This window comes from Osmerus mordax, chromosome 15 (genome assembly GCF_038355195.1).
Source record: "Osmerus mordax isolate fOsmMor3 chromosome 15, fOsmMor3.pri, whole genome shotgun sequence".
Taxonomy (NCBI): Eukaryota; Metazoa; Chordata; class Actinopteri; order Osmeriformes; family Osmeridae; genus Osmerus; species Osmerus mordax.
Window position 1 is genome coordinate 7,203,474 of NC_090064.1, and position 24,168 is coordinate 7,227,641.

Sequence of the window (24,168 nt, forward strand, 5' to 3'; positions counted from 1 at the left end):
AAATCACATCCAATCACACTTTAAGCCAGTGATTCACAACAGTCTGTTGTTATGCTCTGGTAAGGCCCCACCCCACAAACCGCCACCAATTACACTTTGAAGATGTTTGTTGACCCATAAAACTCATATACAACCGCTATCAGGAAATTCATTTCCTCAATATCCATAACGTCAGATATCGTAGATAACCAAGTACTCTTTGAATCATGTGAGAGATGAGAATGTCATAAGCTTGTTCAATTCAGTTTAACTTACTTTATCCTTCTTCAAACAACAAACACAAATACATTAGGCATAAACCAAAAATTTGCAAACAAGATGGTTTGCATTTCGCATGATGTGCAATGCATCGTGAACATCAACAAATGAAATTATTAGTTTTCTGTCAAACATTCCCTAGAGTTGTCATTCATCGTCCGGGTTAATCTTTCTTTGAGGCAAACAATTCCCGAGCCTTCCTCTCGGTCCTGTTACGGATTCAGTTTCCCGTGGGGCAATTAGGCGAGTTTCCCAAAGCTGCCCTTTCCTGTATTTAGCCTGAATGCGGTTAAGATTACTGGAATACTGTGCCTCCAGTCAGTAACACCATTTACATCCTGATGCATATGCTCAGCTCCAGCAGCAACAAGATCATGATTAATTTACTCACAAAAGTTCCGGAACTGGGTGAATCCCAACATCCAATGTGCAGTTGATGAATTTCAAAGACTACACGACTGATTCAGTAAGCGCTGATGTGCAGGGCTGTTTCATGTAGTTTCATGTTGTTGAAATACGAGCACCGTAGCACGGTGCCACTCACGGACGTGAGTGTGCGAGACGCTGGGGAGCTCGTCTGATGGTATGAATCACATTTGTACTATGACAGCAATGCAAACCTGTCACATAGCCGAGTGCCTGTGTTTGTGTCATGAATCCTAATTAGTGTGGCATGAGGAGGACATGACAGACAAAGCATGCCTCTTGACAAGGTGGTGATTGTTCTCAATGGAAACTATTTTTAGTAAACCACAACAACAAAAATGTCCTGTACTCAGTAAACTGAGTGCAGTTTGCCAAACCTGACAGATTTATTGCTTTGATCTCCGGGCCAGTGACAGCCCACTCCAACCTCTCTAAACTGCTGGACCAGCCGGGCAGGTCAAGCACCCTCACTGACCCCTCCAGACAAAGGCACAGATTCCTTCCAGGTCTGGACGTCGTTTCAGAGTTTTCCCAACAGGAGAGAAGGGTACCACCATGGCTGGAGACCCCCCTTCCCAGAAGGGTCTTACCCAGAGAAGGGATTAACCAACCTGGGCTGAGTCCAAAGGGCTCGACCCAACAGCACCAGCATAGGAATGCAGTAATCACACACGCAAGAGCAATCACCCCAGCCTTAGTCCGCATTTGCGGACTAAGCTTTGACAGTGTTATTACTTCGCAGCGTGAAAACAACAGTATTATTAGGCTGCAGTGGCTTTACCCATCTTGGAAATGCAACATGATGTAACTGCTCTGTATGTGTGGAACTCAAAGTATTTGTTGTGTATACGACATCCTTTCCACAGAAAAAAGAGAGAGGAAAAGAAAAGGATAGACAGACAAAGAAAGATAGATATTTGGTGAGAGATATACGTTATGCTGTATATAAATACAGAAAGAGATACCTAGATGAAGACAGATAGAAATAGCGAGATAGAGAGTGAGAGAGAGCGAGAGAGAGAAAGAGAGAGAAAGAGAGAGAAAGAGAGAGAAAGAGAGAGAAAGAAAGAGAGAGAAAGAAAGATATGGTGGTGGGTGAGTGACCGTGCAGCCAAGGCCAGACAGAGCAAGACTAAATAGGTAGCTTTGACTGTGTACACTACAAGGACAGGCTAACTGTGTACACAACATTTGACGAACAGCCACGCTAACTCCCCATTCCATTACAATAACTTTTCCATGATGCAACTGGAGGTGCCTCCAGACCCCCCAAAAGACAACCAGTGAAAACTCCTCCAAACTCACCTTTGGAGTGGAACGCTTCCTTCAGGTGAAGAAGGACGTCGGCAAACTTTCGCACGTCGTTGACCAGCTGCATGATGTAGTCGGTGTCTGCGGTGGGAGAGTCCACGCTGTCAGACCCAGAGCTCACGGAGCTTTGAGAGCTGCTCTTGGCGCCTCGATCCACGGCCCAGGAACCCGTGCTGGTGCCTGCCGTGCCCGTGCCAGCGGACATGGGGAAGAAGTGTCCATTAGATAGTCGGGAGAGGCCCAGGGAGAGTTTGTTTCCGTTACCGCCGCCGCCGCCACCGCCACTGCTCTGCCGTAGCATGGCAGACAGCATGGCCTAGGACGTTTGGTCAATCTCCTGTTTTGGGGTTCGCTTCTCAAAGGCCAGTCAGGTCCAGAACAATGAAAAGTGATCCTGTGGAACCAGAAATGTGGTTTAGGAAAACAGTCATGGCCTAAGGTGGGATGTGCATGGGGATATGCATGGCCCAAGTATGGCCCAAGGTGAGATGGCCCCATAGCTCATCCACAGGATGTAGGTTCAACATCCCCCCCCCCCCCCCCATCACCCCATACCTTGATGTCACTTTGGATAGAAGCGTCTGCTGAATGAATACATTTATTACAAAGTACCTGACTTTGGGAGTCAACAACGATAGTAACCATCCCCTGTTCATTCAGTTTATTATTTTTACTCAGTCCAACGAGTTTGGCTATGTTGGATGAGAGTAGTAGACTGACTTCAGAATAAAACTGCTTTGCTTCTTTTAGTAACGTTAACTTTAGGCATAATACGTGGTTAAGGATGCACCTTTTAGTCTATTTGAGAACGGACAGACCAGTCAACGTATGGGCTCCATCACCTAGAAATTACATCCCTCCATTGTAGCTCTATCTGGGTCTCACGCAACAACTTTCGCAACCGAACATTATTTATTTACTTGCGTAAAGACGACACAAACAGAAAGTCCTACATTACAAATAATTATTCCATCAGTTCATTACCATCTACCTGTACATGCTATTTACACACACAAAAAACATAACTGAGACAAGCCTTGCGTAACAAAGCTAAAATTACATTATATTTAGACTTTATTTATATATTGAATTGCTTTCGGCGTGAATACATTTCACTATTATTATATTGAGAGCGTAGCCTACTCATCCTTAACCGCAAAAAGTGCGCAAACCGTTCAGATACCGTATCGCAGCACTCACACACATACATACTCACCTGCCGTAGAGTCCTGAAACATTGCAGTTTAAGAAAATCCCGTTGTAACTGTGTCGTGAAGTGAACAGCGACAGTATTAAATCCGCAACATCAATAATGCTCCATTCCCCAAAAAAACTTTGTGGCGCTGGAACTTTGGGACCGCTGTTCAGCACTGTCTGCTCGTCGATCTCCCCCTCAACTCACGTGATTAAAAAGGTAACTTGTGATTGGCTCTTTTTAATGCAAATATGGAGGAGATTTAGACCCCCTCCCCCTACCAACAGGTGTCCCGTGTTTTGGTCCTATGTTGCATTTCAAGTGTTTTGTTTTTAGGGACAGTTTGTTGTTGGTCTTGTAGTACTTGTGTTGATTTCTTAAATCCAGTTATTTGAAAATTGTAGGCGTAAACTTCAAATTCCCTGGAAGGTGCAAGGATAGGCTACAGCAAACATTTTTCTTCTACTGTGTCCGTGTCTGGTGACACGCTCCGAGCACCGCAATTTTGACCGCTTTACTACACCATCTTTAGGCTATAGAACACTTTAAAGCATAGGCCTATGCATACACTGTATCAACCACGCACTAAAATCTGTTGGGAACGCAGCGTCTGTCTGTCACTGCCACCTACTGAGAGTAAAAAGAAAATGTCAGTATTTTAAAAGCTACATCGAGGCAGAAGAGCCATAGCACATGAATCCATCTAGCGGTAAAATGTATGAACATGCTCGAGTGTGACTCATTGCCATAGGCAATTTAGGATATTTATTTGGTTGAATGCCAAGCCCCGATCCATGCACATTGATGTAGCCTATGATTTTACGTACACAACGGCTCCTACACGTGGATGTCCTAATTGAATGGCTAATTAAACTAAGTGTAGGTGTTATGGATGTTAGTCAGCTTGGATTGGGCCTCGTCTCATTGTACTTTATTTGACTCAAGTAAACTGCCATTTCAAACTTTCCAAATTCCAAGGTCAGTTATTGAATGACTGCTCTTATCGTTCAGGTTGCGTGATTTCTACACAGAGGCGCTGCTGCCAATCACTCTCCGCTTCCCAGCATGCTCGTTGTTCGTTGACCAGTCAGGTTGTAGCTGGGAAACATGGCGGCCGTCAGTAAATACCTGACAGCTAAAAACTCCTCCATAGCTGGCGGTGTCCTTCTAGTTTTATACATATTGAAGCAAAGAAGACGAGCGGCCAAGTTAAAAGGGTAAGATGCTGATCAAAATTTTGATTCGTTTAGCTGTTGGCTGTGATGTCGCAGGTTAACCGGCCCCAGCCAAGTGTCTGACACCCTTGTTAGAAAAATGCCTTGGGCGACAGCCAACTAGGTCTTTTGCAAGATAGAACGGGGTGATTTTGTAAGTTTTCTACTCTACTTTAATAAGGTAGTTCGGAATAGTGTGTGTGGATGTTGGTTCGTTTTGGCATGTACTGTACGTGAATTATTGGTGTGACGCTTATTCTATTATCTTCTAACAATGAAAGTCTTTATAAACGGGTTACAGGGTTTAATCGTGCAAATGCTAGATTAGTTAGCCTACGTACATTGTTGCAAGAACGGTATTATTGGCTGTTATTTGTTCATGAATGCAAAGATGATAGGCTATTCCTCATTGCATGTAACTGTATAGCTGACACTAATATCCAAGTTATTTGTTTGTTTACAGTAAAAAGGGAAGCTCCGAAGTATTGTTAAACAATGAAGTAAGTGGTCAAATCAAGTTTCAAATACACAACCACTGTCTTCAGCTATCACAAAACTGCATCTCAGAGAATGTATTTGGTTTTGTAGAAAGACAGCAAGAAAGACCGCGCCGCGGTGGATAAAGACTTCATCCTCAGAATCTTTCGTATTTTGCGGATTATGGTGCCACGGTTTTTCTGCAAAGAGGTTGGTGGCATTAAACAAACATTATTGTTTCCCTTAACACAGAATATGAATAAACTTATATATTTCCATATGATTTTATTAAATTGACAACAACAAGGTTGCATTTTCCAATTGAAGTCTGAACCACTGTGAGCATCCACGTGGAGGTCCTTGACATGCCCTGGTCGAGACTTGGCTCAACTCCTGTGTTGCGTCAGGATGAATTTGAACCTTGAAGTAATTAGCTTTACTGATAAAACGATACAGGGCCTGTGGTCTAGAGTCCATGCAGCCTATGTTGCTTCACTTTACACCCTAAAGAATGTCTTCAGAAGTCCTGCCTAATACATCCCAGTACTTGGACCTGAATAGACGAATACAATCATTCACAAATACATTAGAATGTGTTTGCTGTTGAAATGCACTTTAACACTTTGGAACTGATGTGTTTTGTGTTGCTGTCTTGGGTATTATTTCCATTAAAGCCGTAAGAAGCCTGCTGTGATAACTCTGTTATCCTGGTTGTCCTCTTCATAGACCGGGTACCTGTTGCTCATCGCCGCCATGCTGGTCACCAGAACCTACTGCGACGTGTGGATGATCCAGAATGGCACCATGATCGAAAGGTCGGAATGCTGCTTGTGTTTTGACTGTGTGACCTGATTACAGTGGTGACAGTGAAATGACCCTGTATCCATTTTGTTTTTTGATGCCTTGTGAGTGGAACGTTTTTAGGAGAAGTGGTTCTGATGAATATCTTAAAGGCAGACTTTTCCATCCTTGACCTTGTCCCTAACGCTGAAATGTTGCCACACCGTGGCTTGAGTGTTAGAAAGATGACGCCATTAGAATCTTTAGAGCAGTGGTTCTCAACCCTGTTCCTCAAGTACCCTGTTCCTCAAGTACCCGATGTCCTGCATGTTTTAGATGTTTCCCTGTTCCAACACACCTGATTCAAATGAATGGTCGTTAGCAGGCTTCTGCATAACTAGATAACGACTCATTCATTTGAATCAGATGTGTTGGAGCAGGGAAACATCTAAAACATGCAGGACAGGGGGTACTTGAGGACCAGGGTTGAGAACCACTGCTTTAGAACATACCATTTTCAATGTATATACCTAAACCCACTCCAGTATTGATATTTTGTTTCAATTTTCCACAGTGGTATCATAGGCAGAGATATCAATTTATTCAAGAAGCACTTTTATTTCTACATTGCTGCCATACCTGGGGTAACTGTCCGTCACCTGGTTTTCATAGAAGTGGAATCCATACCTATCCATAACTGTGTTGTCACATGTCTAAATCCATAACGCTTACAAACTGCACACTGACCAACACGGTGGGGCTGTAAGCGCCGGTGGGCCTCCTATAGCTCCAGTCTATAGTGAACAAGCTAGTCATAACACATCAAAATTATAATAATGTGTTACAAACTGCACACTGACCAAAATGGCGGGACTGTGAGCGTCAGGGGCCTTCCTGTAGCTCCAGTCTATAGTAAACAAGCCAGTCATTACACATAATAATAATAATAATAATAAACACATCAGAGCTCCTCTGCTGCTATGTCCTATATGAAGAGAGCACTCGGCATCAGGTATCTCTCGGATCCAGGTTCCCCTCACCCACAGTCACTCCAGGTTACAAGGATCCACTGATCTCCTGCCCATCTGTCTGACCCAGACACCCGGCTCATACCTGTGTATGTTGTGGTTTGCAGTGCAATAATCGGCCGCTCCACTAAAGATTTCAAGACCTGCTTGTTCAGCTTTATCAAATTCATGCCACTTGTAAGTGTGTTTTTATCTATTTTGTCAAATCTCATCAGTCGTTTATGAGTTGCTGATTCAGAGTTACTTCTCTTCAGACAGTTGGAAGTCTTGTGGTCGTTTGATAGGATGTGCTACTGAGGCCATGTTCACTGGCTGTCATTTCTTATATATATATTATCAGAGGGGGCCTGATATTTACACCATAATATTGATACTAATACATTTATAACGGTTCAACACATCATTTTTCGCTAAGGTAACAAAATAACTGCATGATTACTAAATAGTCTTAGATAAAGGCTACACTAAACTGTGCATGGAAAATGTAGCATATGCATTTGATGTAAAAGGCTTGTGGATACATTTGTCTGCTGAATAGTTTCATTGCTGCATGCTCCAAATCACTGGTTGCTCTGCATGGCAACCTTGGCAACAAATGCGCAAATGAAATTCAGTTGCACGGCGCACATCCAGATTTGATCACAAGACGTTTGGAAAACGGTATTCAGGAGACATATATTGGGATTTGGAGCCATGAGGTGCTTGTTTGTGTGACAGATTGCCCTGGTGAACAACTTCCTGAAGCTGGGTCTGAACAAGCTGAAGCTCAGGTTTCGAGAGAAGCTCACCAAGCACCTGTATGACGAGTACCTAAAGTAAGCCCCGCCTCCACACAACCGCCTGGAGAACCGCTGTCTTTAAAGTACCATGAGGGTATTTGACACACTCACTTTTTACAGGATTCGCTGTATTTCAAGTCTTTAATGGAGTATTTGGCTGTTACTGCTTTAGGGGCTACACGTATTACAAGATGGGCAACTTGGATAACCGCATAGCCAACGCTGACCAGCTTCTCACACAAGATGTGGAGAAGTTCTGCAACAGTGTGGTGGACCTGTACTCCAACCTCTCCAAGGTAGCCCTGAATTACCGTCAGAACCGCTGGTTCTTCATCTTCTGCTGGTACTATACGCACCATTTGTATGTCGCTTTGGATGAAAGCATCTGCTAAAATGAATGAAATGCAGCCAACTCCATCATTTGTTAAGAGCTGTTTTCCACCATCGATCACACACGATCCTCATCACACAGTATCCATTTCTTCCTCCTTCTCCTTCAGCCCCTCCTGGATATCGGCCTGTACATCTTCAAGCTAACCAGTGCCATCGGTGCGCAGGTCAGTGTAACCTCCCATACCCCACAGTGTGACCCCAGGAACATTCCAGTAGCTTTGTGAGAGTGACTGAACGAACGTGCGAGCGTAATGCCAGGGGAGATGGGGTTGAGTGACAGATGCTTTGCTGAAGCAACAGTTACAAACCCAACATTGAGCCATCTTACGTAATGAGAAATGTAGCAATACTTTCATTTTGAAACTTTCTGAAACAATGGCAGGACAAATTAGCCTATGGCGGGACGCCCCGGTTAAGACAATGAATGGGAAACACTGGACATACACCTGCGTGTTTGGCAATAACATGCTCTGACCCCTCAGGGCCCAGCCAGCATGATGGCCTACCTGCTGGTCTCAGGCCTGTTCCTGACCAGACTGAGGAGGCCCATTGGGAAGATGACCGTCACCGAGCAGCGCTTTGAGGGGGAGTACCGATACGTCAACTCCCGCCTCATCACCAACAGGTAACCCTTTCTACACCGTGACTGCAGCACAAAGCAAAACATAGTTGGGTTGTGTCAAATAAACATCTTTGTTTCGTTCCAGTGAAGAGATAGCCTTCTACAACGGCAACTTGAGGGAGAAACAGACCATTCACGCGACATTCAACAAACTGGTTTGTACATTTTCAAATGTGGTCGGGAACAGTCCGTGGCAGGGTGCAGAGGAGGGGCTGAACGTGCGGGGAGCGATGTCTGGAAGCTCACCTGTTCTCCTCCCCAGGTCGACCACCTGCACAACTTCATCTTCTTCCGTTTCTCCATGGGCTTTGTGGACAGCTTGATCGCCAAGTGTAAGCGTGTGTGTGTGTGTGTGTGTGTGTGTGTGTGTGTGTGTGTGTGTGTGTGTAGGAGTGTATGGCGTCATAAAGTTAACAGACTGCATGTGTCATTATGGGAGTGTGTTTGTGAAGGGTATATGCCTTCAAGATCTGAATTGTACTGAATTGTACCCCCCCCATTGCTGAGTCAGTGTGCTGACCTTTGCCCCCTCACCCCCAGACCTTGCCACAGTGGTGGGCTACCTGGTGGTGAGCCGGCCCTTCCTCAACCCGTCCGACACCCGTCACCTGACCAGCACACACTCAGAGCTCCTGGAGGTGAGACCACCAGAGATAACCTGTGTGTGTGCTCTGTAGGACTACTACCAGAGATAACCTGTGTGTGTGCTCTGTAGGACTACTACCAGAGATAACCTGTGTGTGTGCTCTGTAGGACTACTACCAGAGATAACCTGTGTGTGTGTGCTCTGTAGGACTACTACTACCAGAGATAACCTGTGTGTGTGTGCTCTGTAGGACTACTACCAGAGATAACCTGTGTGTGTGTGTGCTCTGTAGGACTACTACTACCAGAGATAACCTGTGTGTGTGTGCTCTGTAGGACTACTACCACCAGAGATAACCTGTGTGTGTGTGTGCTCTGTAGGACTACTACTACCAGAGATAACCTGTGTGTGTGTGTGCTCTGTAGAACTACTACTACCAGAGATAACCTGTGTGTGTGTGTGCTCTGTAGAACTACTACTACCAGAGATAACCTGTGTGTGTGTGTGTGCTCTGTAGAACTACTACTACCAGAGATAACCTGTGTGTGTGTGTGTGCTCTGTAGGACTACTACTACCAGAGATAATTTGTGTGTGTGTGCTCTGTAGGACTACTACCAGAGCGGCAGGATGCTGCTCAGGATGTCACAGGCTCTTGGGAGGATCGTATTGGCCGGCCGCGAGATGTCCCGCCTCTCAGGGTACCACCTCTGCTCCAATGATCACATTTACATTCATTCAGCAGAATCTTTTATCCAAAGCGAAGTGCAAATAATGCACATGGAAATATGAATGGTGTAAATCGATTATATCAGTTGTATATATCTTGTACTTGAGTTTGATATGTAGTTTGGATTTGTAAATCTAGTACATCACGTCTCTTGCAGGTTCACCTCTCGTATCACAGAGCTGATGAAGGTCCTTAAAGAACTGAATTCTGGGACGTACGAGCGCACCATGGTCAACCAGCCCAACAACGGTAAACAAACAGACTCTGGGGTCATGTCCAGACAAGGTCCAGAGGGTCAGAGGTTAACTTGTGTTGAGGCAGTGACTGGGGCCGTGTCCGAATTTCACCTGTGTTGTTCATGTTCCTAGGAGAACTGGAGGCTGAAGAAAAGGTCACCTTGATCCCTGGAGGTGGACAGATCGTCAACATGGACAACATCATCAAGTGAGTTGGAATTCAAATATTAACTATTCAAGGAAATGTCTATGTTTCCCTCCACTGAAACACTGAACATTTGGTATTATGTAATACATGGTCATCAAGAGCAGTTTTTTTACTGGGTTTTGGGTTGCAGGTTTGAGCGCACTCCTTTAGCCACGCCCAATGGAGACGTACTTATCAAAGACCTCAACTTTGAGGTAGGTATACCAGTTCAAGTGTGAGGTAGATGTACTCATTCAGCTTTGAGGTATGTATCCTCGTTAAGGTTTGAGACAAGTACCTTAGTTCAGCTAGTTTGACCTCACGTACTCTCCTGAACTTCTTATGTCTGACAACCTGGACATTTTGGAGTGGAGCCAGCAGATTCTGGGTGGCTGTTGATCTGGTTGTGTTGTTTGAGTTCAAAGTCCACACCTGGAGAAGGTAACGGGGATGTGCCTGTCTCTCTGCAGGTGAGGTCGGGCACCAACGTGCTGGTGTGTGGGCCCAACGGCTGTGGAAAGAGCTCTCTCTTCAGAGTGCTGGGAGAGGTCAGACCTGATTACTGTAACCTTGGAGTTTGGAATTGTTACACACACAATTTTTATTTATTTATATATATATACATACACACACACAGCACTGTGCAGAAGTCTTCAGAAATCACCAAAAATGATTATTAATAATAACTAAATGAAAAGGCAAAATTATTTTTCTCCACATAACACTCTTATCCTGCCTCACAAATATAGAAGACAAAAAAGATTTCAGACAATATTCATGTGAAACGTTTTGGGATGCCTAAGACTTTTGTACAGTACCAAATATGTGTTTTTCTAGATCCCATTTTAGAACATATCTTTCAAGATCACGCAGTTCTAGCATGTTTTGACCTCAGACTTTGCACCATGTTTCAGTTGTGGCCGCTATTCGGGGGTCAGCTGACCAAACCCGAGAGAGGAAAGTTGTTCTACGTTCCCCAGGTAACCACCCCCACTCCCCCCTGAGCCTAAAACTTAAATACATGATCAAGTTCACCTGGATGATATTCAGACTGGTGTCCGTGTCACAGTAAGTGTTATGTTAGTAAGTGTTTGGATGTGTAACCGGGCCTGTGTGATTGTAGAGGCCGTACATGACCCTGGGGACCCTGAGGGACCAGGTGATCTACCCAGACACCTACGACGACCAGAAGAGAAAGGGCATCTCTGACCTGGTACGCCTGACAGCCGCACAGACCTCTGCCTTGCCTCCACACAGCCCTCTTGAAGCAGTCACTTACTGTGTTGGTGTGTCTGTCTGTACTCCTGTGTGTGCAGGTGCTGAAAGAGTACCTGGACAACGTGCAGCTGGGCCACATCCTGGACAGGGAGGCGTCCTGGGACACGGTCCAGGACTGGATGGACGTCCTGAGCGGAGGAGAGAAGCAGAGGATGGCGGTGAGACCAGGAACAACCACCATACCTGTTTGCAGAGAACCATCATTTCGTTTCTCTCTCCTGAGAACCGTTATCTCGTCGCTTTTCACATCACTAAGCACGGCGTTTGGTTGTTTGGCCCTCTCTCTCTCCCTTGATAAATAAACCCCTGAGATAGGGTTGTAACACTGTTTCTACATGAGATCCTGTTCATCTATCTACAGAGAGGGCCAGCCAGCTGTTACGGTTACAGGATCGGTTTTAAACGGGTGCTGCTTAACGAGTAAACACGCCACAGGGTCTTGGTTACTGCTGGACTGAGCCCCTGCTTTCTCTCTCTCCAGATGGCCAGGCTGTTCTACCACAAGCCCCAGTTTGCCATCCTGGATGAGTGTACCAGTGCTGTCAGCGTGGATGTGGAGGACTACATCTACAGCCATTGTAGAACGGTACAAACCTAACACGCATACTAACTCTGTCTCAGTAGCATACCAAGTCTGTCTCAGTAGCATACTAACTCTCCATAGCATACTACCACCATGTCTCCTAATATTTTGTGTGTATTTATTTTCACGAGTGTGTGTTCCCCTGGCTCTGCTGACTGGGCTCCTCTCTTGCAGGTGGGCATCAGTCTGTTCACCGTGTCACACAGGAAGTCCTTGTGGAAGCATCATGAGGTAAGAACTGCAGCCTCCGGGGCTCTGACTGGAGCAAGGGGGGTTGCTATGGTAGTGGATAGATTTTGTGGATAAGGGGGTGTGTTGTGGTAGTAGATACGTTGCTAGGGTAGGGGTGTGTTGCTATGGCAGCAGGGGGGGTTGCTAGGGCAGGGGACGTGCCACTATGCTAACAGGGTGTGTCACTCACGGCGTGTTTCTCACCCTGTCTCTAGTACTACCTCCACATGGACGGAAGAGGGAACTACGAATTTAAACCCATCACCGAGGAAACGGTGGAGTTTGGTTCCTAGACGAATGTCAGACAGTAACTCTCACACACATACACACTAATTATGCACTAGAGACAAGTTGTAAACTAAAGCTAGACAATATTGTTTTTAATCAATGTGATATCCGTTATTTTTGTTTTGACAAAGCTGTATTTGTTAGTCTAATTCATTATTTGTCCACGGTGATTGTAAATAACTTGTAATTTATGGTCCAATTCACTGTTGACATTGGGCCAAAACTTTGAGATTTAATGGGAAAATCCAGATGAGCTGAAGTTTGCATTATATGCCTGCAAGCTAAATTATGTTTTGAAATTATTTCAGTCACTATATTCCAACGGATTAACCCAGAGAGCTAAAGCCAGTGGTCCTCTAATTGTCTCCCTGAGCGTCAGTATATGCATTTGCCTTTTTTATGAGCAATATTCAAGTATGCAAGTGGAGCTCCTGGTTGCCTTTACTGTAATCTAGCCTGTGGTTGGGAGTGCTGATGGCGGAAGCCTCGACGCTGAAAGACTTCTGTCTCCTCTTACCTGAAGCGTCACTCGTGTGGTTGGAATGACTCTCCTGGCTGTGGTGATGTCAGCGGGAGGGGAGGAGCTCTAGTCCAGCTCAGGCCCTTCCGTTTGTAGCTGCCCAGTGTTGACGGTGTGTGAGGGAGGTTGTTGAGCAGGAGAGGATACGCTTCAGGGTGGGGTTAAAGTGATTGAAGCACTTTATGAATCATGAACAATAAAGTGTTTGGGAGATTGTATTAAAGCACCAACAAGGACTGTCTTGGTTTACGATGGTGCACAGAACACGATATCCTAGAAGCCTTCATTCTCCACTTTTGCCCTTGTCCCGTGTTGCCTAGCTACCTGACGGTTTCCTGTTTGTTCTCAATGACGATGATAATAATAGTACTTACAAGTCGGATGTAAAATCAAATTTTGCAACTGTAAAATCATGCCTCCGGGTTGGTTTTATTTTCTGAAACCAATGTAGACAGGGTAATAGGCACAAGAAGTGCATTGACCTGCATTAAACTGTATGACAAATGCATTTTCATTAAAAAAATGTTTGTCCGTGGTTTGTTTTGATTAATTTGGGGGGGAAGTCTGAGTCTGTGTTTACTGCAGAGCTGCTTGTGTCCTTAAAGTGCACCCTGTGAGTGTGTGTGTGAGAGGTTGAAAGTGGAGAGAGTGTGGCACAAGGAAAACAGGATGACGTGTCCTGGCTGTCCTGGATAGCTGGGTGAGAGGTCACACTCAGAAGACTGGAAGAAGAGCTCCGTCTCCAACTGAACTGAATGTGAGTCACAGGTTAGGTCCTGGGATTATACGTACTAGACAACCGGCTGATTGGAGAGGGAGAAAGAAGTGACTTCAATGTGGAAATGGCTAGTTCAGATACACAGCTGTACTAGCAAAGTCTCTCTGAGGCATGAAGGTCAGAGGAACAATTTTATAGCAGAAAGGGAAATGCAAAGATAACAAATGGCCGACAGGCGTTATTCAATCATGCAGATACTACGTTACAGACCCGTGACATCAGAACATACTAGGTTACTGTAGGATATGAATGAATAATAAGACAATACAGGATCAGATAAAAGAAAATAGCTGATGAACTGATTGTTATAAATGTAAGCACGAGTCATTTCTCCCAGAGTACAGAACATCATTTCACTGTCAACTGTTCAGGAAGTCTTATCTAACCCACCCGTAGAAACTCACTCGCCTTGAAAGGGTTGTGACACAAACTGCTGCCAGCTCCGGTGTTCCTATTCTCTAGCAGTGACAGGCTGTCCCCCACCCCCAGGTGAGGCAGCAGGGGGAAGTTATTCAAGTGTCAGGCTCCATACCTTACTGGGGGAGAGGTCGAGGGTTGTCTTAAGAAACAATGAACCTGTCTACTGTCGCGGGCTTTGAGGAAACGCAGTGCTTGAGTTTCCTTAACCCAGAGGAAACAACATTTTAGTGCCTATTGACTGTGCCGGTTTATTTTCTACAGTTTGTTAATGTGTGACATGACATAAGAGACACACAGCAGGGTTAGATGAAGTTAAAAGATTTCGTACCTCACCACATTAGAACTCATTTTGTGGGTTTTAGTATCAATATAGTACTCATTAAACTGTAATAAACTCTCCAGATTCTTGGTTTCTGTGTGCTGCTAGTCAGTTTTGGGAGGATGATGTCAGCAACTCTCAGCCAGTCGTAAAGAGGCAAGGTGCATGACCGTTGACTCGATGGGATGTTAACGTTTGACTGTGTCAGCTGATGCCTAACCCTAAGCAGGAAGTTATACTGAAACCACAACAACACTTTGCCATTTGATCTATTTCAGCTTTGACAAAAGAGTAAGCGAATGTCAGGGCTCGCTCGAGATCTTGTCTGTCTGTGTCAACGCTGACTGTTCAGGGATTGTTCTGGGCTTGCTTGGTTCCTCGTCAGCGCCAGGACAGGTGTTCCACCATGGCTGGACAGGACCTGCTGCTTTTGCTTACCTGCATATGGCCGCTGAGTCACTCTTCCGAGCAAGGTACAGTCTATTGCAATTCCTCAGGGTATCGCCCCGATTGCCTCGTGAATGCTTTCACAATGGCGACTTGAATTCAGAATATCGTGTACCGTCATCCGATATGCAGTCAGCCCAGCCCAGGTGCCACCAGAGAGAGAGAGAGAGAGAGAGAGGGTGGACGGGAGGGGGAGAGAGTCATGTCTGTGCAGTGGGTTTGTGGTTAAGCATGGCTGTTTCGTGTTTGTGTTTAAGCCTGGTTGTGTTCCACCTCTCCCCAGCGGCCCTGCGCTTCGTGGGCCTGGGGGACTGGGGTGGCATCCCCCTGCCCCCCTACCACACCCCTCACGAGAGCGCCATCGCCGCCAGTCTGGGGGCGGTGGCCCAGACCACAGGCCTCGACCTGGTCCTCAGCCTGGGAGACCACTTCTACTTCGACGGGGTGAAAAACGTGGATGACCATCGCTTCAAGGCCAGTTCACAGTCTGAACACACCGTCTGCATACGGGATTAACACAGCACACCAATATGTCACGTTATGATTCATGCACAGTCTCATCTGGGAGGAAAGAGGGTTGAGGTGTCTGGTTTTATGACACGGTTGGTAGAAGATGTGTTTGGCAAAGTTGTTTTAAACTGTCACTTCCTTGTTTCTTGCCACTCAGAGCAATAACACTATCTGTCATTCCACTGAGTGGGTTTCGATTGGGCATTTAAGGGGAACTGAATAGAGAATAGGGAACACAGTACTGCGGCTCAACGACTGCTTCTTACCTCAGAGAAACATTGTGCGGGCTTCCTGTCTGAACAGTGAAGCAGGTGCCCTCTTGTGGCCTCTCGTAGCAGGTTTAAACATGACGCCTGCTTCACGAGTCAGCTGCAGCCACCTGCATCCATCTCTGTCGTGTTCCTTTAGATGTCGTGTGTTTGTCTGGCCTGCAGCACACCTTTGAGAACGTGTTCTCCCTGCCCTCCCTGCGAGGCATCCCCTGGTACCTCGTGGCGGGGAACCACGATCACCGTGGAAACGTGTACGCCCAAATCGCCTATTCCAACCAATCAGAGAGATGGTGGGCTCCCTGCTTGGAATACTTCCAGTGAAATTGTTTTTAAATATGTAAATGTGTAGTATAAGCGATATGTATATACTAGAAGAATATTCATATTTTATCGATTGATTTGACACAGCATCATATTCCCACTAACGCTCGCGGTGATGATTGTGTGGAACTCTGTAGGAATTACCCAGAGCTGTACTACGAGCTGAACTTCCAGGTTCCACACACGAACGTGTCGGTGACGGTCCTGATGATAGACACGGTGGTGCTGTGCGGGAACACCTACGACCGCCTCCAACCCGGGGGCAGCCAGGACCCCCGCGCTGCCGACCTGCAGCTAAGCTGGATCAACTCTCGCCTGGCAAACAGCAAGTACGATACAGGACTCTTGGTTGTGTTTCTAAGATGACTCGCCGATGTTTAGCATCGGGGATCAAACGTAGACGTGACTTCCCACGCGTTAGAGCCGCGTGGATGTCGTTTGTGTTCCGTCACAAATGTTATCTGCAGAAATGGGGTGAGTTGAGTTTCCCCTATCATGCAATGCAAGCCACTGCCAACAGTCGTGTTGCACAAAGCATCCCTTTTGGCAAAGCGAAGAGTTGAAAAAACAACCCAATTAGTGTGTGTGTAAATACGGATGATTGAAGATCCCATAAGGAGTAAGTGACCTGCTGTTGTTCAGGTCTCAGAGCAGGAATGTAATAACAGTAGGTCTTGTTCTCAGAAAGCCTCTCTCCCCTCTCTCACTCCTCCAGTCTGAAGTCAGCGCTACTGAGGAGCTGTCCTCCGAACTGCTACAAACACAAATTCCTGCTATGTGATTATGTTGGCTCACTCCCTCACACTGGTCAATGTGAAAACCCAGATTTTTGACTGCGTTTATCTAGGTTGGTCTAGGTTGCCTGCGAACAGGACTTTGGGTTGATAGCGACGATTCGCCCTAGCATACTCTAGGTTCATGGTTAAAATTAGTTCTGTATAACATCAAATAAGACATGTTGTCATCGAATCTAGGCCTGGGTTCGAATCTAGCCTGGACCTTTGGCTGCATGCCTTCCCCTGTCTGTCTCTCTTTCCCTGCCTTTCCTGTCACACTTCACTTCAAACTGTCCAATACAGCATGACAAATGCAAAACAAAATCCTCCTAGCTCCGCCCCCCTCCCACAGGTCAGAGTTCGTGGTCGTGGCAGGGCACTATCCTGTCTGGTCCATCGGTCACCACGGCCCCACAACATGCCTTGTGGACCGTCTGAGACCACTGCTGAAGAAGTACGCTGTGACGGTCTACCTGTGCGGACACGACCACGACAACCAGGTGAGCAGGAGGACGACGTCCTAATGTTGTCTCGTCATCTTCTCCATCTTGACAAGGGAAGACGAGCCCACAGCTTGTACGGTTAATCTGAATTCATCTCTGTTGACGTTATCCTTTCGATAACCTGATTTTACTTGTCTTTTTTACCTTTATTTGCTCAACCTAGTTTTGAGTTTTATGTCTACTTCGTTGTGAGTATGCTGAAAGCAGTGTAAAAACCTGAGTCAGATTCCTTACTTATGTACACATACCTGACCGGTAAAGTTGATTCAGATTGTTGCATCAGTTTATCAGAGAGGATGATGGGAGTTCCTACGTGGTCAGCGGGAGCGGGAACTTCAACGACCACGACTACTCTCACCAACGGAGCATCCCGTTGTCCTGGCAACGGTTCTCCAGCGCTGTCAATCAAACGTCCGGAGGATTCGCTTTCTTTGAAGTCACAGAGACGGAGATGACGGTCAGCTACATTCAGACAGACGGGAAATGCGTGTATCAAACAAAAATGGATAAGCGCAAACTGTGAACAATTAAGAGGCCTGAGTGGATAGTCAGCTGTGTTTAAAGTGTGGCATATAGCCTATAGTACTGTACAAAAGTCTTAGGCACAAATGCAAATTAAATACTTAAAGTAAAACAAAAATACTTTGGGAAATAATGAAATAGAAAAGACGAAACAAAAAGGTTCTCAACGTTGCACTTTATACTTTAGGGTAGAGATTCAGAAGACAAAACATGAATATGTAAGATCATATTTATGTAAAATTATTAGGTGCCTAAGACTTTTGTACAGACCTGTACGTACTGTATGTGAATGTTATAGTGATTATAATTTTTTTAATTATAAACACGTCAATTATAGTGTTTTATGTTTTAAAGTGTGAAACCACTTGATTGTACATTTCAAGTATGAATTGAAAATGTTCGAAGTGATGAAACGTATTTTTTACGTATGTAAGGGTGGTCAAATACAAAATAACCCTAATGAGGATTGCGGAATGGAAAGTTTATTAACGAACAACTGAATATCACACAAGCAGAAGGCGCGGAAAACAAAACGGCAAATAAGCCGTAGCAGACTCCCACAATTTCAAAGGGTGATCCGAAAACGTTGTCAGTTCAGGCAAGGTCCGGGATCGGTAAGGCATCCCATAAAATCCAGGGAAGTGTAGGAATGCGTCTCACCGTGGCTGGAACAGAAAACATGTCGCACGATATGGAACACGTCAACACCACAAAACTCTTCAGCAAAGAAGGAGGGAAAACAGGATATTTATAAGGTGTGTAATCAGCGCACAACAGGGAACAGGTGGTGAGAAGAAGGAAAAGGGTGCTGATAGAAAGATGCGCTTCAGCTGAGCGCTGCCGTGAAAAGAACAGTGACCACTAGGTCACCCCTCAAACCCTTACAAGAAAACCCACTCTATGTTCCAGGGTTCCAGCGTAGTACCACTTTCTGCCTAGAAATACAAAGCAACGTATGACTTTGCCTTAATTTTTCTACATTTCTATAAAATAAATCAATAAATTAATTTGTCAATGATTTAAAAGGTTTATTTTGATGGAAACATACTGATCATTGAAACCTTTTTGAACAAAAAGTAGAAATACATTAGTGGCAGCACAGTCCAATAAAAACTTTTTAAATACAAAAATAAAATATACCATTCTATTAGATTTCCCACAATACGATTCAACAATCTCCCAAAACCATGTAATATTTCCCAATTATCTTTAAGTTAGAAAGTACAAAATGCAAATATATTAAATAAGAACCATAGGGAGTGTTTATAAAAAAGGTAGTTGTCACTACAGCAGTAAATGTACAGTACCAGTCACCTAAAAAAGAAAATCAGCATTTAAGTGTTAATAATTTTTTTTAACTATTAAAATATATATTTAGTGGTTTCACAGAAACAAAATGAAGGATTCCAGTGTTTGACAAAGGAATGTGAACCAAGACCTCCTTTGAAAGGCGTATCTTATCCAGGTGTATTTTTTCTGTCCCAAAGGGTGTGTTAGGTACACATTTATATTTAGCAGACGCTCTTATCCAGAGCGACTTACAGTAAGTACAGGGACATTCCCCCCGAAAGCAAGTAGGGCGAAGTGCCTTGCCCAAGGACACAACGTACTTTGGCACGGCTGGGAATCGAACTGCCAACCTTCAGATTACTAGCCCGACCGCTCAGCCATCTGACTCCCACACACTTCTACTCCTTCTGTTCCAAAGGGTGTATTAGATATACACTCCTACACAGCGCGGAGAGGCACTCCCTCTTTCTCCCTTTGATTGGCTCTCCTCCTGCTCCTTCTGCAACAAACCACGGTGAATGCAATGACCGCAGATATGACTGCCACAATGATGAGGAGGCCAAATGCGATCACGCCAATCCCATACTCTGTAAATTAAGAATGACAGGAATAAGTGAGAACATCCAATATTGTTCGGCGTTCTATCAAGAACAAAAACAAATTCTATCGAGAATGTTGTTCTTGACCCACAAAGTGCTAAACTGCACAACTTGCTTACAAGGCAGTGTCCAGAACAGAAACTAGATTTAGCGAACAACTAGAAATGGACAGAATCTTAGAGATGGCTACAACAGTGGCAGAGCACCACAGAAATGAAACATAGTTCACATTTTTTGCAATACTTGTGTGGCGTAATTGATTGGGTGTGCCGATTCAGCTCGTGTTGCATTACAACACACTGTAGATGGGATAAATATCTACCAATCAAATCAAATTTATTTGTATATCCCTTTTTACACGCAAGCATGTCACCAATACCAATAATGATGTTGTGATCAGTGACACAGCACCCCTATCAACAAAACCCCTACAAATCAAATCCTCAGAAGTGTTGGCTAAGTCATAGCCCAGCAATAGAACATTTGCGTGCAGGTTGAGAGATCCCAGGTTCAAATCCTTCACGTCGCTTTGGGTGAAAGCATCTGCTAAGTCAGAGGTCTTAATCCCTGGTCCTCAGGGCCCACTGTCCTGCATGTTCTAGATTCCCTCTTCCAACACACCTTCAAATGAATGGCTCGTTATTTGAATCAGGTATGTTGGAGCAGGGAAACCAGGACCTGGGTTGTAGACCACTGTGCCAAGTGGTTTATTTATCCTCCTTACCTTCAGAGAAGGTCTTTCTGTCATTGGCTAAGTGATTATAATTTTTCGACATGATTTCATCCTCCTTACCTTCAGAGAAGATCTTTCTGTCATTGGCTAAGTGATTATAATTGTCCTACATGATTTCATCCTCCTTACCCTCGAAGAAGGTCTGTCCTTCGTCCGGGGAGCAGACGGTGTGGCTGAGCTCCCCCAGCTGCTGGTCTGGGGAGCGGGAGGGGATGAAGGCCTGCACGTTGAAGCAGTTGCTCTGGCCTCGGTCCTCGTTCCTCAACTCGATCACAATCACACTGCTCTCCGACGTCGTCACTTTCTGGACGGGGAACCAGGGGGGGGGGGGGGGGGGGGGGGTTACAGTGGTTGATCTACTTGCTGTATTCCGTGTTTGTATTTGAAGGCCGCGATGAGATCCAAAACAGGGAAGATTGGGATGTTCCCACATGCTTTAATGTGGACATTCTATTGGAGAGCTCAACTTTGCGAGTCTCGAATGTGTTTGTTTATTCGGAACAATTACAACAAGTGTACAGGTGCCTTGGAAATCTAGGTCCTACTCCTCTCAAACGTTTTCTTGACGTCTACAAAAGACAAGAACAAAGCCCTGCGTGGTTTTTAAATGTTCAATTCTTAATAAATCAATCCTAAATACGACGTGACCTAAATATTCTCAACATTCACAGGTCCCCTTCCTTTGACTCCCCCTACTGGTCCTACCTTGCCAGTGCTCTGAGCCTTCCTGTAGGTGACTCTGTACTGGAGGTCGTCAGCAAACACGTCCCTGATGCTCAGAGCTCTGCTGTCCCTGAACAACGCCGTGAGAGGGTCTTTGACGTGCAGCGTGATCTTCCTCTTGTCTTCGCTGACCTCCACCGTCACCTCCGGTCTGCCTATTTGAGCTGGATGTGGAGGAAACGGCAGGAGTTTGTCATGCTTGCTTGCCACCTGTCACACTTGGGGACACAGGCATCTCAAACAGTCAGTGGGCTCTGGATGAAAGGCATCTGGTCGAGTGAGTCGTTCGGTCGTTGCCGGGATACCTACTGTCTTTGTAGGGACAGAAGCGTTCGGAGCGCGTGTGCGGGAACTCGATGATGTCAGAGGTCCCACCGAGAGGAGGTTCTGAGAGGACGTCGGCTGAGTAGGTGGCCTTCAGGTCGGTCAAAGAAGTGGTCAGGTCACACTCGGTCTCTGTGGTTCTGATGCAGTGGGGGTTCGTCTGTCTGTCCTGACCGAGGCTGAGACACAAGAGAGATCCTCATTTTAACACTCTGAAAGGTTTCTTACTGTTGGACTATTGGATTTCTGAACGATGAGGCTCGTTCATTGGGTGTGGTTTTAAAGCCTAAATAAATAACTGTCACCTCTAACTTGACCATATCCTGAACTCTTATCTTGTTCCTAGACATTTATTTCACCTGTTTTAGGACCTAATATCCCATTGATCTATAAACCAGACAAAGGTGCATCAATTACAGTAAAAGCTTTTAAGGGATCAATATTGAAATCGTATCAGTGTCAAGAGTAACCTACATAGAAGCAAATGCATTCTCAAGGTCAATGAAGCATTCAGACAGTAGTGAACATGCATTGTGTAATCATGTGTAGGCTAAGGTATACACGCACTGTTAAATAATTAACAATCACTTGTTGTATTGCGAAACATTGTCTTCATTGGGAAAGTAAGACTATGAGAAAATATATACTTACACTGAATATTCAACTGTGTAGGAATAGTTAACTGGTTTAGGACTCCACATTAGCAGCGTTTTGAAGTTGAAAGACGACCAACTGACGTTTTGTGCCTTTGGATACTCTCCTACAACGATACAAAACAAAAGATAACTTCAATACTCAATGTTATGTATTAAGCTCTAGCAAGCAAGGCTGCATAATCAATTAAATAACAATAGAGTTAATCCGACCGAGGGGCCACTTTAGATAAATCACGAGTGTTACATACCTGAAGCTATGTCTGTTAAGAGGACGGTCATAAACAATGTCATAAGGCAAACCATTTTTCCAGTTTTCAACATTTTGCTTTCAGGAATGTAAAACGTTGGCGCAAGTGTTGAAAGTGGATTTGGGTGAGGCTTTATCCAGGTGAACGCAAGCAGCTTTAGTTTCCAAAAGGTATCTTTCTGAAGTAACACTGCAAGTGAGCATTCAACAGAAGGCTCTATCGTCTTGTTTAGCAGGGCAAATTAAATCCAGACACAGTCCAGTCCTGTAGGTTGGTTTTGGTCAGTAATTCAAACTTGTTAGTGTAAATGAATTCCGTTCTGCCGCGGACAGCTTTATAAATCTGTGGAATAGGCTTTTGTGTCTGGAATGAAAATGACGCATCGATTTGCCAAATAAGGCAAGTCGGTTGCGCTCTGTGTCGCTTAGTGGGATGGGCTTTTCAGCACAGGCTTGTATGTGCTCATACTATTTACGCTAAACTCATATCAACCGCAACTCCACCATCGAAATGCCCAAAAGATAGGCTAAACATGTTCTTTTCGTATTGTTACACCTGTTAGACCAGGGTCAGCGATGCCCAATTTTAATTTAGTGAAAATGCAGCCAAACCTCATTAAAATAGGCTACATCCTTGAAACATTTTGTGCTGGGTTGCAGTTGCCTCGCATTTACTGTCTTGAAAGCTTACCAACGCCCATTTCAAATTAGGCTACATTTACGACTCCTTTTGTCATTCATTGGAAACCGATAGCCTATGATCTTTGGCCTGTGCAGGAATGGCTGACATGTTGCTATTGGCAAGTCAGTCTCATATCCACATGTACCGTAAAACTGCATGATGTAGGCCTAATGCTGGACTTTAAATCCCTTACACGACTAGCCAGTCCTACTGCAAATGTCATCACGGGAAAGTAAGATTATTTCTAACAGAGAAGGCATGCACTGCCCTTCATATCCTTCAGCATAGAAGAACATTGCTTTTATTTAGAAGTTATGGGAAAACACACAAGAAGATTTTCCTAAAGTTTACAATCAAATGACAGCCTAATCATATTGTGTGATGCCATGGCAACATGGTTGGATCCATTCATGTGGTCGCCTGACAGTGGAAAACTGCGTCTTTTCTAGACTCAAGCGACCATGGAATACCAATGTGTTTGGCACCGCTGGCAACCTCAACTGGGACATCATGCCAAGCGAAGCTTACTTCAATAGAAAAATATGCTAATCAAGGCCCAGTCAGAACTTTGGGTTGCCTGAGGCTTTGAATGCCCTGAAAGTACTGACTGAAGAGGCTGAAACTAAGACTAACACTTTTCATTGAACGACGCTCAGAAAGTCCCTGACAGGTGGTTAAATATGTGACCACGTGGTCCACTGCATGACTAGCACTGACCAATGCTAAATGTGAACGGTCCCATGAATTAAATAAACCAAACAAAATGTGTGTAAGCTAAGCCTTTTTTTTTTTTTTTTACAAAGTATATAGGACTAGGCCTACTGTACACTGAACTATAAGAAAGTAGCATTTCTCAGTGGTTATTTATTTGCATTTATTTTATGCAAGCATAGGCTAATTATAGGCACTATATATTGAAAGACTTG

At 44.8% G+C, this 24,168-nt stretch overlaps 4 protein-coding genes across 10 annotated transcripts in view; 2 read left to right on the forward strand and 2 right to left on the reverse strand.

Moving 5' to 3' along the window:
• arhgap29a (Rho GTPase activating protein 29a) overlaps positions 1 to 3,361 on the reverse strand; it is a 35,004-nt gene extending 31,643 nt beyond the window's left edge. For 2 of the 4 annotated variants that reach the window (XM_067251588.1, XM_067251586.1), the window contains exons 1-2: positions 3,212 to 3,361; positions 1,990 to 2,389 (exon numbers count right to left, since the gene is read on the reverse strand). In XM_067251588.1, the coding sequence (XP_067107689.1) occupies positions 1,990 to 2,308 (319 nt within the window). In that variant the 5' untranslated portion in view covers positions 2,309 to 2,389; positions 3,212 to 3,361. Of the gene's footprint in view, positions 1 to 649; positions 736 to 1,989; positions 2,402 to 3,211 lie in introns of those variants that run through there. The other 2 variants (XM_067251587.1, XM_067251590.1) reach the window with 2 other exon arrangements.
• A 931-nt stretch (positions 3,362 to 4,292) lies between these two features.
• abcd3a (ATP-binding cassette, sub-family D (ALD), member 3a) lies at positions 4,293 to 13,655 on the forward strand. 2 transcript variants are annotated; one of them, XM_067252105.1, is made up of 23 exons: positions 4,293 to 4,407; positions 4,868 to 4,904; positions 4,993 to 5,091; positions 5,608 to 5,696; positions 6,236 to 6,305; positions 7,407 to 7,504; positions 7,641 to 7,764; positions 7,969 to 8,025; positions 8,344 to 8,486; positions 8,569 to 8,638; positions 8,746 to 8,815; positions 9,024 to 9,121; positions 9,677 to 9,768; positions 9,955 to 10,046; positions 10,166 to 10,241; positions 10,372 to 10,435; positions 10,691 to 10,768; positions 11,135 to 11,200; positions 11,344 to 11,433; positions 11,537 to 11,656; positions 11,980 to 12,084; positions 12,256 to 12,312; positions 12,528 to 13,655. In XM_067252105.1, the coding sequence occupies exons 1-23, from the start codon at positions 4,298 to 4,300 to the stop codon at positions 12,603 to 12,605; spliced, it is 1,983 nt and encodes a 660-aa protein (XP_067108206.1). In that variant the 5' UTR covers positions 4,293 to 4,297; the 3' UTR covers positions 12,606 to 13,655. The 2 variants fall into 2 exon arrangements, with proteins under 2 accessions (XP_067108206.1, XP_067108204.1); XM_067252103.1 differs by lacking the exon at positions 6,236 to 6,305 and adding an exon at positions 6,797 to 6,866.
• Positions 13,656 to 14,868: 1,213 nt separating this feature from the next.
• Positions 14,869 to 21,424, forward strand: acp5b (acid phosphatase 5b, tartrate resistant). 2 transcript variants are annotated; one of them, XM_067251480.1, is made up of 7 exons: positions 14,869 to 15,110; positions 15,368 to 15,558; positions 16,029 to 16,156; positions 16,325 to 16,516; positions 17,316 to 17,463; positions 17,750 to 17,951; positions 21,282 to 21,424. In XM_067251480.1, the coding sequence occupies exons 1-7, from the start codon at positions 15,044 to 15,046 to the stop codon at positions 21,329 to 21,331; spliced, it is 978 nt and encodes a 325-aa protein (XP_067107581.1). In that variant the 5' UTR covers positions 14,869 to 15,043; the 3' UTR covers positions 21,332 to 21,424. The 2 variants fall into 2 exon arrangements, with proteins under 2 accessions (XP_067107581.1, XP_067107582.1); XM_067251481.1 differs by lacking the exon at positions 21,282 to 21,424 and having other exon boundaries at positions 17,750 to 18,452.
• On the reverse strand, positions 18,449 to 22,911 carry f3a (coagulation factor IIIa). Of its 2 annotated transcripts, none has more exons than XM_067251484.1 (6): positions 22,562 to 22,911; positions 22,309 to 22,417; positions 21,643 to 21,836; positions 21,316 to 21,497; positions 20,740 to 20,914; positions 18,449 to 18,653 (listed from the first exon to the last, which is right to left on the reverse strand). In XM_067251484.1, exons 1-6 carry the CDS (start codon positions 22,632 to 22,634, stop codon positions 18,583 to 18,585), a joined length of 804 nt encoding a protein of 267 aa, XP_067107585.1. In that variant the 5' UTR covers positions 22,635 to 22,911; the 3' UTR covers positions 18,449 to 18,582. The 2 variants fall into 2 exon arrangements, with proteins under 2 accessions (XP_067107585.1, XP_067107583.1); XM_067251482.1 differs by lacking the exon at positions 18,449 to 18,653 and adding an exon at positions 19,316 to 19,865 and having other exon boundaries at positions 22,562 to 22,907.
• Between the last annotated feature and the right edge of the window lie 1,257 nt (positions 22,912 to 24,168).

Coding starts and splice junctions, on each gene's coding strand:
- f3a (XM_067251482.1), bottom strand. CDS start 22,634: ATGTTGAAAACTGGAAAAATGGTTTGCCTTATGACATTGTTTATGACC. Junction 22,418..22,561: donor CTTAACAGACATAGCTTCAG/GTATGTAACACT, acceptor GTATCGTTGTAG/GAGAGTATCCAAAGGCACAA. Junction 21,837..22,308: donor TACACAGTTGAATATTCAGT/GTAAGTATATAT, acceptor CTTGTGTCTCAG/CCTCGGTCAGGACAGACAGA.
- acp5b (XM_067251480.1), top strand. CDS start 15,044: ATGGCTGGACAGGACCTGCTGCTTTTGCTTACCTGCATATGGCCGCTG. Junction 16,157..16,324: donor TCCAACCAATCAGAGAGATG/GTGGGCTCCCTG, acceptor GGAACTCTGTAG/GAATTACCCAGAGCTGTACT. Junction 16,517..17,315: donor TCTCGCCTGGCAAACAGCAA/GTACGATACAGG, acceptor CCCCTCCCACAG/GTCAGAGTTCGTGGTCGTGG.
- abcd3a (XM_067252105.1), top strand. CDS start 4,298: ATGGCGGCCGTCAGTAAATACCTGACAGCTAAAAACTCCTCCATAGCT. Junction 4,905..4,992: donor AAGTATTGTTAAACAATGAA/GTAAGTGGTCAA, acceptor TTGGTTTTGTAG/AAAGACAGCAAGAAAGACCG. Junction 10,769..11,134: donor TCTTCAGAGTGCTGGGAGAG/GTCAGACCTGAT, acceptor ACCATGTTTCAG/TTGTGGCCGCTATTCGGGGG.